The sequence below is a fragment of the Bombyx mori genome, chromosome 27, assembly GCF_030269925.1.
Source record: "Bombyx mori chromosome 27, ASM3026992v2".
Taxonomy (NCBI): Eukaryota; Metazoa; Arthropoda; class Insecta; order Lepidoptera; family Bombycidae; genus Bombyx; species Bombyx mori.
The window spans coordinates 6,199,121-6,213,427 of NC_085133.1; the positions used below are offsets into that span (position 1 = coordinate 6,199,121).

Sequence of the window (14,307 nt, forward strand, 5' to 3'; positions counted from 1 at the left end):
TTTTTATAGTATCTGTCCCACTCTTCAAACCGACACGCATTACTGCTTCACGGCAGAAATAGGCAGGGTGGTGGTACCTACCGATGCGGTATACGGTATACAAGAGGCGCAGTATATGCCAATTGGCGATAGCAGTACACTGCTATAATGCGTAAAGAATGCTACTATTCTCCGGTGAATCGCTTAATCTCCTCTTACGAGGAGTTGAAGCAGTGTTATTCTAGCCCAACAAACACACAGCCAAAACGTCGTGGTATAACAAATGAAAATAGTGTTGGTCTCATATAGAAATTCAAAGTTTCATGCCGTATGACAAGAGGTTATTACATCCGCCAGTCGACAACCTGTGTGCATCAGACGGGCCGCTAGTACCTTTACCAATTTACAGTAATAAAATAACATTTATCCCTTTGTAGCAAATTTGAATGGAAGCCAGTGTTTCACGATTAAAATAATACATTTTGTAATTGGAACACTAAAGTGATTCCTCTTATCGTTCATTACATATTCAGTATTTTAAGTTTCACAAGATTTCCCCTTATCTAAAACAAATGTTTAAAGTAAAGGAGGATATCTGGGACGCTTTCGTAAGCTTCGGTAAATAACATTACAGCATTTATCTCTTTTACGCTTTCCTTATACGAACGAGTGGGAGAGAGACACACTTCAAGGCTATTACAACTGCAATTAATGTCATATACCTGTTTTACTCAAGTAAACGATTTATTTGCGTCTTTACGGAAAACGCAAGTATAGCGAAATCGCGAATTTGAATCCAGCGAAAATAAATAAAAATACTTTGTAAAAAAAACAAAAACAGTTAGTATGTATATTAAAAAGGTTAATCTAAATTCAGATGAATGTGTTTTTAATTCACATAAACAAACTTAAATTATATAAATTTATGTTTTTGTGGCAATCGACCGCGTTGAGAATAATGCCTCCATTAAATATATTACAATTTCGGTGTTATGTGAGAACAATGAATACTGAAGGTTTTGAACTAGAAAGAAAACCTAAGGTCGAGACACATTTTAGGATTGCATTGTCGTGGCAGATAACTATACCATACATAATACTATACCACATAACCAGACCATAACCACTGCCGGAGTCACGATCGTTCGGAGAAAGTAAGCAAAGACAACGATTCTCCATGGTTAACGATCAAAGATGTTATCCAGCCATAACTAAATAATTTATGTGGAATTTTTTTGGTTGAAAAACGAAAGTGTGAGAAGTTCTCAAACTTTGGAATTTTATACATAAAGACCCTAGAGGGATTTATTTGTTGAGCTTGTTGCTTGTTGTAAGCAGCTTCTTCGCATGAGCATCACATATCTTTACTATCATCGTCAAGGATAAAGTTGATTGCTGCGTTAACCGAGTGTTTAGTAACTGATTATTGCACCATGAGCTCCGGGATCGATACAGGCATCTTGTAAGTGCAATGTTAATACACCTGATTAAGTAAATTTCGTAGAGCCTTCTCTTCTTTAACATTTTAAATAGCTCAGAATGTGGGTATTATTACAGAGAAACAAAAAAAGAAAAGGCGATCTTCTAAAAAAAGAAGATCTTCCAGTGAGCGGTTAGATGTTATGAATGTTGACAACATTTGTATTTATTTATATAAGTAGTAGATTTTCTTAAAATCGTCGTAGGTAAGATTCAGAGCTTTGCCGGATTTATTCTATTCAACAAGATATACCGCTATTTTTACCTAAGGTAGTATGTGACTGGATTCTAATGAACCATCAAATTGTCTGTGGTGTGTTCGTAATAGGAATACGCGTCGTTGTGTCACTGATCGTTAAAAATAGCGAACAGAATGATCAAGAAATAACCCAGTTGGATTAACCACGATACGAAGCAGTGAAGTGGAGGACGTTGATAACGCAACAATCCAAATCAAACTTCTCTGGATAGGGTACATGTAGTCCTGGTATTACCATAGTAGCCTGACCTCCCAAGAGTCGATCTTCTGCAAAACAACACTAACGCAACATTCGAGACCAGAATTTTATTCACAGAGCCAAATTTTGCGGTGACCATAATATTTCAAAGCATTCTAGGGAGCGTGAACTTACACATTTAAATCATCGAAATACAAATTCAAAATCTTATTTTAACCCCGAAAAACGGTGTTTAAATGCAAAATTTCAAAGTGTTCAACCACAATCTCAAAGTACAGTCGAAGTTAGGTACGTAACTTTGTTTCTCCTAATAGAGGAAATAGTTAAGAGTACAGTTCCCATAAGGCTATTAGTCTAACAGCATACTTTCTCGGTACAAGCTCCGAGGAACTTGGGATGCAACATTTTAAGGTAGACTCAATGGAAATTTAGATGTAATGTTTATATTATTATTATTATATTTTTTTTAATAATATAAAATATTTACTAACAATCACGCCACGTTAACTAGTCCCGTGGTAAGTTCGTAAAGAACTTGTGTTACAGGTACCAGATAACGGAAATAAATGTAAGATTTTTATTATACACATACATATTTAATATACATCCATAACCCTGGAAAAGACATTTTATATTTATCATACAAATATCTTCCCTTGGCGGGATTCGAACCCGCGACCCCCTTGTGTAGTGACCATGTCACTTACCACTACACCAGACGGCCGTTTTGCTTTAGTTTGCTTTTGTTGCTAATTTATTTTAAATGCAATATGAATGACGTCGCCTACTGCGGTTGTCTTTTCATATTTGATAGTAGGTTTAACTAATGGGTGCATTATTTCACTTTCAACAATACTCGAAAACTTTAGGAGTATAGTTAAATATTACAAAAATATTGTGTTCAATCCTAACGGAATAGATGATTTTACTTTAAGATTGTTTTCGTTTTTTTTTTTGGATTGTTTTAAAGATGCAGTTCACCAAAAGATAAGAGACAAAAAATAATACAATATCATCATAATATTGCAATAGTATAAAATCTCAAAGTTAAACAATATTTGATTCTGAAGTACGTGCGAAATTTTTCAACTATTCTGAATGAGCTGCACAGAAATTTAATTTCAAAATTCATGAAAGCGGGTCGATCTCTGTGTAATATTCAGAATGTGCAATGCTGTATTGTTTTATCGTGTGTTGATTACGCTTGTATGCATTGTGACGATAATTACTGTACATAATTTACCATTGTTTTGAAAAAAACTGATAATCGACATATTATTATGAAATGATGTAATCGTTTGAAAGTATAGAGATAAGAAAGAACACTTAAATACGTTTAAAATCCAAAAAATATACGTACAGGTAGGGAATTTTTGAGAAGATTCTAGAATAGGAATAAAACATGGATATGGCATGTAGGAAGATGTCATTTATAAATTTTGTGACTGGGTGTACACAGCTTACACACTTCATAACTTTTAGACAGACGACTATGAATGGCATTGTATTTTTTCCATTTTTTTATTAACAATTAAAGCCTTTGAAGAATTATTTATTTAAATTCTAGAAATTCTTAAAGACACAGAAGGTCAACCTAATTTTGTAGTTAAAATGAAACCTAAAATCGAAGCAGGTAATTAATCGCAAAATACATCCGACGTTAGCTCATGGCAGTATTTATCCGTAAGCTATGAAATAAAGATGAAATTAAAACAATGGTTTTAATTTAAATATTTTTAAAAAGTCTTATGACCCTTCTTAATGAAAGCGTACTGGATCTTTTTATTAAGATTTACGGTTCGTAAAGTACGCAGAGAATGGTAGAAAACAATCGCCCAAACCTTGCGACAAACTTTGCGACAATACGCAGCAGTGGAAACAATATTAACTTTGATTAATTACGAATAATACTAATGATTGTACAGTCATGAAGTTTCGAATCAAATTAACCGACTCAGATCTCGTTAGCTTAAATGTAAACTCAAATAGAGCCTCAAATATCCAAACTGAAAACCTCTTTGAATGTTTCAAAGCGTATTTATTAACAAACACGGCAAAGTTTGTACAAAGGCCAATAAGAAGTTATACCCGACTTGGGAATACGAGAAAGTCACGAAAAGATCTCAGACACATTTGCCCGTAACAATATCCTGCTTGAATTATACACGGAGTCATGGGAAATCAACGGTCTTGTATTTAGGCCATTTGTTTAGCAAGTTAGTTTTCAAGAATTTATGTAGATTGGATGAAATTTATTTCCAATAAAGTATTAATGCTAATTAGTAAATGCGTTAGCTATAGAATCGCCAACTGGAATTTACTTTTGTAATATTGATTTTTAGCGTCCAATAAAATGAACCTTTCATATTAAAACGCGTTTTAAATTTTTATTTTTTTGAATTCGAACATTTTTTGTAATTCAAATTAGAGATCTCCTTTTCAAACTTTGAATTATAAGCTGGTCCAATAACACAAATTAATAGGGATGACAAACAAAGTGACCTATTTTAATTTTCAACAAGTATTTTAGATGTCAGAATTGTATCATCTATAAATTTAAGGTACCCAATTCATATCGAGGCTGAACAACCATTACTTTTTTATTCAACGGGCAATTCCCGCTGATAAAGCTTCCCAATTAGCGAGATAGGTTGTTGGAGAGGAGCCAAAACAGCGAAGTGCGGGACGATCTGCTGAATGATACAACGTTCTTTGTTTATTTTTAATGGTTTGTTTAAATGATACCTCTAACTAGTGATTATGTCGGAAAAGGTTTTGCGGCAAAGTAGTACTGTGTATTTCATCCCTCGAATTATTTCTACTAGAGATTCGCCAGATGGGTGAGCGAGGTCGTAAGGCGAGCGTAATGAAATCATGACCCACCTACCTGTAAGGCTATCTATAAATTTGAACTTTTAAATCTTTCTAACTAAATGAAGTAGTGAATTCCACAGCAACTTTGCAGCTTGGTCTCTATTGCGTTGCTATTCTGCCTTCATCATATCAATCCGAACATGTGTCTGCTATTCCGCAGAAAGAGTCATGGCGGTGATCTCTATCTATGCAGTATTTCAAACTTTCACATCGAGCCTTAGCAAAAAAATGTTTGGTTTAGTTTGTGAAGATAATAAATATGTGACATTAAGCATTTGTGATTTTAAGAACGAAGATACTGAATTCGCACTTTTGATGGGATTTTTGGTTGAATAATTTTAATGAAGAGAGAATAAATGCATAAACAGTAAATTTCAAAAGCCATACTACAATTATTGGGATTTTATAAAGAACGTCTGTATACAAAGAAGATAAAAACGTAGCGTTTAGGCAATTGAAAAATCGATTTTGTATTTATGCAAACTAATCTTGAAATGTTGCTTCAGTTACAAATTTTCTCCGAATTTCCTATGCTCTGTGATAATTCATGTTGCAACAGCATTACACGCGAGTTTTATTCAACAAAAACAGCTTATGTTTCTCTCATGCCTATCCCTATTTCGAACATTAATTAAATAGAATAGGATATCCTTCCCCTTTGTCCCAGTTGTGGAAAATTAGGCCGCAAGTGGGATGCGATCTGTGTCCGATACCAAGAGTGTTGCTAGATTTTAGTGTTTACCGCAAACTCGCACATTGCACATCGCATTGTTTTATCGGTCGACGATTGAATTTATATTTTTCGCCATATTCTGTTTTTATATTTTACGTAGATATATTTCATGTATACATCTGAGTGCACATAAATCAAATTAATAACATTTTGAGTTCCTTTTTAACAAACTGATCTTGAACGGAAACACATTCAAAATATATTACATGATAATTAGTGATTGGTGCTTAATAGATTTTTGAGACCTCAGAAATCAAATGTGCATAATTTTCCTGGAATTAAAAAAGGAATACAAAAGTGTGTTCTCACTCGACTATTTGTGGACTTCACGAATATCGGCAGTTTGAGTTGAAACTTTTTTGGCAACACCAGATACAGACATCGAATTTGCACACATTAACATAATTTGTTTTAACACGCCCCCCATTATGTTAGTTGGTATCATAGGAGATTATCAGCCGTGACTTTTGTTAAGATTTGTTTATTTATTAAGGTACTAGCTTTTGCCCGCGACTTCGTCAGCGTCGAATAGTTACTTTGACATAACGCTAAATTTTACCCGCCACTTCATTTACGTAGAAAGTGAAAATATTTTTGAATAATAGAATGTTAAGCAGCTATTTAAGGTACCAAAATCACGCTTTTTAACCGACTTCAAAAGAGGAGGCTATCAGTTTGACCACCATTTTTATCTATGTATGTTCACCGATTTCTCGAGAATGTCTGAACCGATTCTGATAATTCTCTTTTCTGTTTTTTGTCGAAAGGGTAGACTTCCCGAATTGTCCTGTAATCATCAAGACCTGATGATGAGATCCTGGAGATATCCACAAAAATCTATAAATTTCAAAGCCTATCTTGAAGTGATTTGTGTGTTTTTTGTCATTGTTCTTATACTGTGCCGCCGCGCACCGGCCGTCCGGCGCCTTGTACATCAATATTACGCGCTCGATAATAATTTTGCTGCGATGTTATTTTAAAACTGCGATATCTTCTCATACTCATTAAAATACTCATAGGGAGATACTCATTAAAATCGAGTGTGGGTAAATTTCTTTCTCTTCTCTGTCAACACACCGAACTAAAATACTTTATAGAGGACTTTTTGGCGGGAACGCGAGGAGTGAAGTTGTGTGATTTGTTTTATTTTGTCTATTTAGTATTTCTTCAAGTTTAAATGTGTAATAACGGTGGTTTATTAACTGTTTAATATCTGTGTGAAAATGTGGGAAAATGAAACAAAGGCGCTGGACGCAACTTCTCTGCATCCTCCAAAAAGTCCACTGAAAAAATCTTAGTAAATGACCACCATTTTACTAAGATTATATTTCATTCCATATCATCTCATTTCATTTAATTTCATCCCAGTTGATTAACGTCTCAAATTAATCATTTTCATTTCATTTCACTCCATATTATCATTTTTCATAAAAATAAGAATATAAATTAAAATAAGACATGACTTAAAGGTCTTAGTTACCAGGTCATAAAATCACTTAAAAAAAAAACTTTATATTCAATAATTAAGTAACAAGTAACACAATTGAAATCGAATCGAACATATCGTTTTTCCACAAATGAATCTCAGTTTACTCGTATACTGTGGGAGGGCGTATTCAGTCGCCCCGACTTGATTATTACGGCTGAATGCATCCGCCCGTTGCAAAAGTGACCCACTTTTAACGAAAAATTGTGGGTTATTAGACTGGGCATTGCCTGTGTCAGCCAGAAATGTAGCTGGGTTTATGGGCTAGGGCCCTAAATGATTATATTTTCTTTTTTTTTTGCATAATTCCACTATGTTTTATTACAACGGTTGTAAAAAGAACAATTGTAAATACAACACTAATAAAAAAACTATATTCATTTACATTCTTAATATATCGCCTTTTCGCATTAAAAGCGTACAATTTCCAAAAATATTCGAAATTGAGTTAATAATATTTGTAAACATTTGGTATCACCAGTATTTTTCTCATAAATACTGTCAAAAGAGCGTAGTTTAGTTTATTTTGTTTACCTATGTTAAGGATCTCTAAATCCCCCTCCAAGCGGGTTTTATTCTCGCCCACCACCGAGCTTCACTTCATCGAGCGATCGCAAACGCATGCATATACATTTTAACGATTACATACTATACATTATCTACTCCAATATATAACCACATTGTTATTTGTTCTTCAGTTGTTTGTCTTTAATAAACCTGTAAATGCGAGCCAAGTCTTTTCATTGAGGAGAACAAGACATCCAGCAAAGAACATTGGTGACCTCGACGTGATGAACGTGATCAACATCAAACAGCAGGGAAGTGTCCATTCCTGATTTATATCTATTCTCATCATAAATCATCCATTAATTCATCCATAGGCCTTAGACTCGAACAAAAGTTAGCTTAATGTACTTTAAACTTTAACAAACTACCTCCATCTTAATAACTAAGAGTGAAATACATTAGTCAAAACTTGATTATTACACATTAATAAAGTCAAATATCATTTCGTAATCAATACTTCATTAAATACAGCAAATTATTATAATATTACATTTTGTTAACGCTGAGATTGCAGTACAACGAGTTGTTACAATACATTTCGAAATAATTCTTTAATAACAAGCGTAAAATTTAACATTTAATTATTCATCATACGCATTCATTTAATCATAACATTTGTTTTGAATAGTTCAATTTCTGCATTCCAGTAAACGCTTCGTGTCGCACTACGTGTGTCATTTCAAAGCCGTTCGTTCCCGCATCTGGCCGACTACAGTTTATAAGACACTGCGCTGACCTTGACCCATTGTTAATTGAGGGCATTGACCGGATTGCATAATTTACGTAACATTCTATTTTAATTTTATTTATTTTTCTCGTTTGCTTTCAATTTTGTATTGCTCATTCCTTTGCCATTATGTCTCACACTGAGAGATCTATCTCGCCAATCGGGAGTCTTAAACTAGATGTCCCCAGTGCAAGCACAGTAAGCACATTAAAAGAACTCAACGCTCGTCGTAGTTCCGTCAAGGGTCGCATTACTAAATATAAAAATTTATTTAATAAGATCTCAGAAACGCAGCCGACCTTGCAGGTTGATTTGTGTATGCTTAATCAGAGATATGAAAGTTTGAGAGAAATGTTTTCCAAGTTTGATGAATTGCAGACGCAGATAGAAATAATGAACACTGCTAATCTAGAAGCTGAACTAGATATAAGAGATGATATTGAGACAGATTTTTCATCACTTATAGCAAAAACTCAATTATTTTTGGAGGCTAATCAGACGCAACGCGAGGACTTTAGGCCCGCGAATTCTGAGATTTGTTCCAATTGTTCAAACCCAAGTCAACATATATCAGGCTTCAAATTGCCTACTATAAAAATTGCGAACTTTGACGGAACTTACTTTAAATGGCTAGAATTTCGAGACACTTTTACGTCATTGATCCACAGCAACAACAGAATTGAATCAGTACATAAATTTCATTACCTCAACTCTTATCTTGAAGGAGAGGCTGCTCACGTCATCAGCAATCTCGAAGTTAGTTCTGCCAATTATGATGAAGCCTGGAAACTTCTTTGCGAGAGATACAACAACGAAAAGCAACTGATAAGCAATCATTTAAACTCGCTCTGTAACCTTCAGCCCGTGTCTCGCGATTCATCTAAAGATTTAAAATTTTTAATCGATCACATTTCGAAAAACTTACGGGCTCTCAACACCCTGGGCGAACCAACGGCGTCGTGGGATACGCTAGTAATACATCTGGTCACTTCAAAACTCGATAGTAGCACTAATTTTAAGTGGGAGGAGCACAGGAGCAATTTCAAGAGATCACCTTCTCTTAAAGATTTTTTTTGTTTCCTGAAAGCTCGAGCCAATATTTTGGAATCAATACAATTGAATAGGACAGAGCGTGCTTCAATTAATAAACGTCCGCTAAATTCCTTCGATTTGAGCAAAGGTCAACGGCCTCAAACAAGATCATTTGTGATTTCAGCTGGCCAATCCTCCTCCTCGTCGACTTCCATATGCGTCCTGTGCGGTGGTGATCATCGCTTATATGATTGTGCGACCTTCTTGGCAAAATCAATCGCTGACAGGACCGCCGAGGTGGTGAGGTTAAGACTATGTTTTAACTGCCTACGCAAGGGGCATTCAGTACAACAATGTAGGTTAGGTCCTTGTTACATTTGCAAATTATTTCACAACACCCTACTACATAGGGATAATTCTCAGGCTGCAAATATATCCAACGTTCAAGCACAAAGCTCGACAACCGAAGCGGGGTCTGAGGGTGAGCAGGCTACGTGCAATAGCGCTGTCAGTATGTCAGTGGGTTCCAAATCAAATGTACTTCTTTCAACGGCGATGGTCGAAATATACAATCCAAACACAAGACATCATGTCACGGCTCGTGCACTTCTAGACAGCGGCAGTCAGTCGTCCATTATTACAGAGAATTTAAAATTGAAATTACAGTTAAGTTCTTTACCGACTAAATTAAACATTATAGGGATTGGTAATCAAAACACATGCTTGAAGTCGTTGAATCGTTGCAACATAGTGTTGGCCTCAAAGTGTAACGATTATAATATTGAAACTTCATGTTTAGTGCTGCCTCAAATTACAACCAACCTACCTAATAAGACAGTAGATATTTCAGAAATACAACTTCCATCTCATTTAAAACTCGCAGATCCTAAATTCAATTATTCGGCACCTATTGATTTACTAATAGGAGCCGATATTTTTTGGACTTTAATTGAACCGCGACAAATTTCTTTAGGAACCAACAAGCCCGTTATGCATAAATCCAAACTAGGTTGGATATTATCCGGTCCAATCTCAACCAGTCAAAACAATCACAAGAATTCTATACATTGTAATTATGCTTTTATTCAATCGCGCGAGTCGAGAGTTTCAAATAGGTCTCTTAATGAGCAACTAGCTAAGTTTTGGGAAATTGAGCAAGTACCTCAATACGATTCCCTCAAAACAGAAGAAGAAATAGAATGTGAAAATCATTACGTTGCTAACACATATCGTAATGACGAAGGCAGGTTTTGTGTGAGATTGCCATTAGTTTCAGAGCCCACTTGCTTAGGCGACTCATTCACACTAGCTAGAAACCAGTTCTTGTCATTGGAGAGACGTTTGTCAAAAAACAGTGACCTTAAAAATTTATATTCGCAGTTTATACATGAATACTCTGTGCTAGGCCACTTGTCTGAGTCGGAGATATTGATTCCTCGGCAATCTTATTTTATACCTCACCACGCGGTACTGAAACCATCTAGCGAATCAACCAAACTGCGCGTCGTATTTAATGGTAGTGCGAGGACAACATCTGGATTTTCCATAAACGATTTATTAATGGTTGGCCCAAATATACAAGATAAACTTTTTAACATTTTGCTTCGATTTCGTCAATACACTTACGTAATATCAGCTGATATAGAAAAGATGTACCGACAAGTACAAATACAAAACAATGACCGCGATTTGCAAATGATACTTTGGCGTGATACAAGTACGGAGGCACTGAGATCACTGCGGCTCAATACAGTTACCTATGGCCTTTCTAGTTCAAGTTTCCTGAGCACACGTTGTCTGTGGCAGTTGGGCGAGGACTCTTGTGAACCTAAAATTAAAAATATTATTCAGAACGACTTCCTGGTGGACGACATGCTCACCGGAAGTGACAGTGAGACTGAGCTACATTATATTAAAAAAACCGTAGAGAGTACATTAGCAGCCGGCTGTTTCAATCTACGTAAGTACCGTTCCAATATACCATCTCTCTTGATCGAGCCGCAGTCTGTTCAACGTGAACTCATAATTAGTTCATCGTCACATACCTTAGGGATAGGTTGGAACCCCAACGAAGATTACATTAGCTTTCCTAGCAATTACAAAATTACAAAAAATATTCCTACCAAAAGATCAATTTTATCAGATTCATGTAAAGTTTTCGATCCTCTTGGATTGCTGAGTTTATTCACAATTAAACCTAAAATCATACTGCAAAGACTTTGGCTGACTAAAATCGATTGGGATGAACCTGTTCCCGCCGACATAAGTAGAGCCTGGCAATCATTTCTTTTGCAGCGTGTCTGAAATCCAGCACTTGCGAATTCCTAGACATGTCTTATGTCCCGAGTCGATTAACACAGAGCTGCATTGCTTCTGCGATGCTTCGCAGTCTGCATACGCAGCATGCATTTATCTCAGATCTCACGACGCGCAAGGCAACGTGCGCGTACGCTTGTTATGTTCCAAAGCTCGAGTAGCTTCTGTGAATCCGATGACTATTCCAAGACTCGAGCTATGCGCGTGCGTCCTGGGCGCACAGTTGGTGAGTGCTGTGTGTCGCGCATTGCGATGCGCAATTTCCCACAAAATATTTTGGACTGACTCATCTATTGTGCTGACCTGGTTGAGTATGAGATGTGATAGACTGAAAACCTTTGTGGCAAACAGGGTAGGTACCATTTTGGAATCGACTGACATTTCTGAGTGGCGTCATGTGCCAACGTCGTGTAATCCTGCAGATTTAGCTTCACGTGGTTTGGATGTGTCTGCACCTCCTCAGATGGATCTTTGGTGGAACGGCCCAAAGTTCTTGAAAGAAAGCAAGAATGAGTGGCCAGCATTGTTTAACCACCGCCATCCCACTGATGATTTGCCGGAAATAAAGATTAATTTAGTGAACACATCTAAAAACATGATACAGACATTAATACATTTTGATAGGTATTCTAATTTGCGCATATTGCAAAGAGCTTGTGCATATATTTTAAGATTCGTTTTAAATTGCAGAAACAAACCCAATAAAAAGAATGGTATATTGCAGCCTGATGAGCTCATCAATTCATTTGAAACTTTAGTGAGATTAGCTCAGAAGGATAGTTTTAGTACTGAACTAGCCACAATCGATAATAAAGGCGTGCTGAGTCCGAACAATCCTTTAATTTCCTTAAGCCCGTTTATTGATGATAAGGGTATATTACGTGTAGGTGGTCGTTTAAACTATTCTTGTCAGATTTACGACAAACGTCATCCTATGCTACTACATGCGAAGCATAAATTGACAAAACTATTGTTCCAGCAAGAACATTTACGTCTTCTGCACGCTGCCCCACAGTTACTACTGTCCACTGTCAGAGAGTTCGTCTGGCCCATAGCGGGCAGAGATCTGGCACGTGCTACTGTGAGACAATGCATTGTATGCAGGCGGGCAAGTGCTAAGATGCTTGCACCTATGATGGGCGCATTACCCAGTCAACGCGTTGATCCTGACTTCCCCTTTATAAGTGCTGGTATTGATTTTTGTGGACCTTTCTTAATAACTGATAGGAAGGGTAGAGGGTGTAAGATATCGAAATGTTATATGTGCGTTTTTGTCTGCCTCAGATACAAATGTTTGCATTTAGAAGCCGTAAGCGACCTCACCAAAGAGGCATTCATATTATCGTTGCGTCGTTTTATCTCTCGCCGAGGTAAGCCGAAGGAGATTTTCTGCGATAATGGCAGAAACTTCGTATCTGCATCCAAAGAAATTACAGAATTTGTGAACTCTCATGCTGATGGCGTCGGTGGATTCCTTTCTAGTGAAGGGATTGATTTTAAATTTCAACCGGCATATGCACCACACTTCGGGGGTCTATGGGAGGCGTCAGTCAAATCAGCCAAATTTCATTTGAAAAGAATTCTCGATAACACTCACTGCACATTTGAAGAATTAGCTACTTTGTTTAATCAAATCGAAGCCATACTCAATAGCAGGCCTTTATGTCCCTTATCTTCCTCTCCTGATGACCTTGCTCCTCTGACTCCCGGACACTTCCTCATTGGAAGACCTTTGACGTCGTTGCCATCACCTAACTACATGCAACTTAGTACCTCTAGATTGAACCGATACCAACACTTGGAGCAGATTCGTCAACATTTTTGGAATCGATGGCAGCTAGAGTACTTGAACGAATTACAGCAAAGACACAAATGGCGCGTACCAGCAAGATCAATCCAGAATGGTGACTTAGTTCTACTGAAGGACGAGAATATTCCACCGATGCAATGGCGGACGGGTCGAGTCATCAACCTATTTCCAGGAAAGGACAATATCGTGCGAGTAGCCGAAATCAAAACTTCGACTGGCGTTTATCGGCGTGGACTTCGATATCTTTGTCCTCTATTGGATACTGCAGAAGATTCTTCATTGGAAGCAAATGCTTCCAAGGCCCCGGAGGATGTTAAGGATCTCTAAATCCCCCTCCAAGCGGGTTTTATTCTCGCCCACCACCGAGCTTCACTTCATCGAGCGATCGCAAACGCATGCATATACATTTTAACGATTACATACTATACATTATCTACTCCAATATATAACCACATTGTTATTTGTTCTTCAGTTGTTTGTCTTTAATAAACCTGTAAATGCGAGCCAAGTCTTTTCATTGAGGAGAACAAGACATCCAGCAAAGAACAACCTATGTTTTGACTACTATTAACAAAATTTTATCTTACTTTAAAAGACAGATAATGTAACTGGTAAAAAATAAATGTTGCAGATATGATTAATATTAAAATATGACATGTTATAAACCTTTAAAACGCTCTCCTGTAAAATTAATAAGTTTTAAGATTATATAGTTTTACTGCGAGATGACGATATGACTTTACATTTCATTTACATGTAAGAAGACAGAGAGACCGATGATTTTAATGACTTTATTTTGTATTAATAAATTACATTTATACCCGTAAACTGGAGTTGAGCCATGAC

General features: G+C 36.5%; 2 protein-coding genes across 23 annotated transcripts in view; one reads left to right on the forward strand and one right to left on the reverse strand.

Annotated features, from left to right (window-relative positions):
- The window catches only part of LOC101744693 (IQ motif and SEC7 domain-containing protein 1), a 246,308-nt gene that overhangs the window by 32,773 nt on the left and 199,228 nt on the right, over window positions 1–14,307 (reverse strand). The gene's annotated exons all lie outside the window — the stretch shown is intronic.
- LOC119630684 (uncharacterized) lies at window positions 7,527–13,964 on the forward strand. Of its 2 annotated transcripts, none has more exons than XM_062676499.1 (2): window positions 7,527–9,635; window positions 12,631–13,964. In XM_062676499.1, exons 1-2 carry the CDS (start codon window positions 8,433–8,435, stop codon window positions 13,786–13,788), a joined length of 2,361 nt encoding a protein of 786 aa, XP_062532483.1. In that variant the 5' UTR covers window positions 7,527–8,432; the 3' UTR covers window positions 13,789–13,964. The 2 variants fall into 2 exon arrangements, with proteins under 2 accessions (XP_062532483.1, XP_062532484.1); XM_062676500.1 differs by having other exon boundaries at window positions 7,527–8,359; window positions 9,520–13,964.

Bases quoted from the DNA above. Each gene is read 5' to 3' on its own strand.
- LOC119630684 (XM_062676499.1), top strand. From the start codon at position 8,433: ATGTCTCACACTGAGAGATCTATCTCGCCAATCGGGAGTCTTAAACTA. The intron at 9,636-12,630 runs GTGAGGTTAAGA...CTATTGTTCCAG, and splicing joins CTGACAGGACCGCCGAGGTG to CAAGAACATTTACGTCTTCT.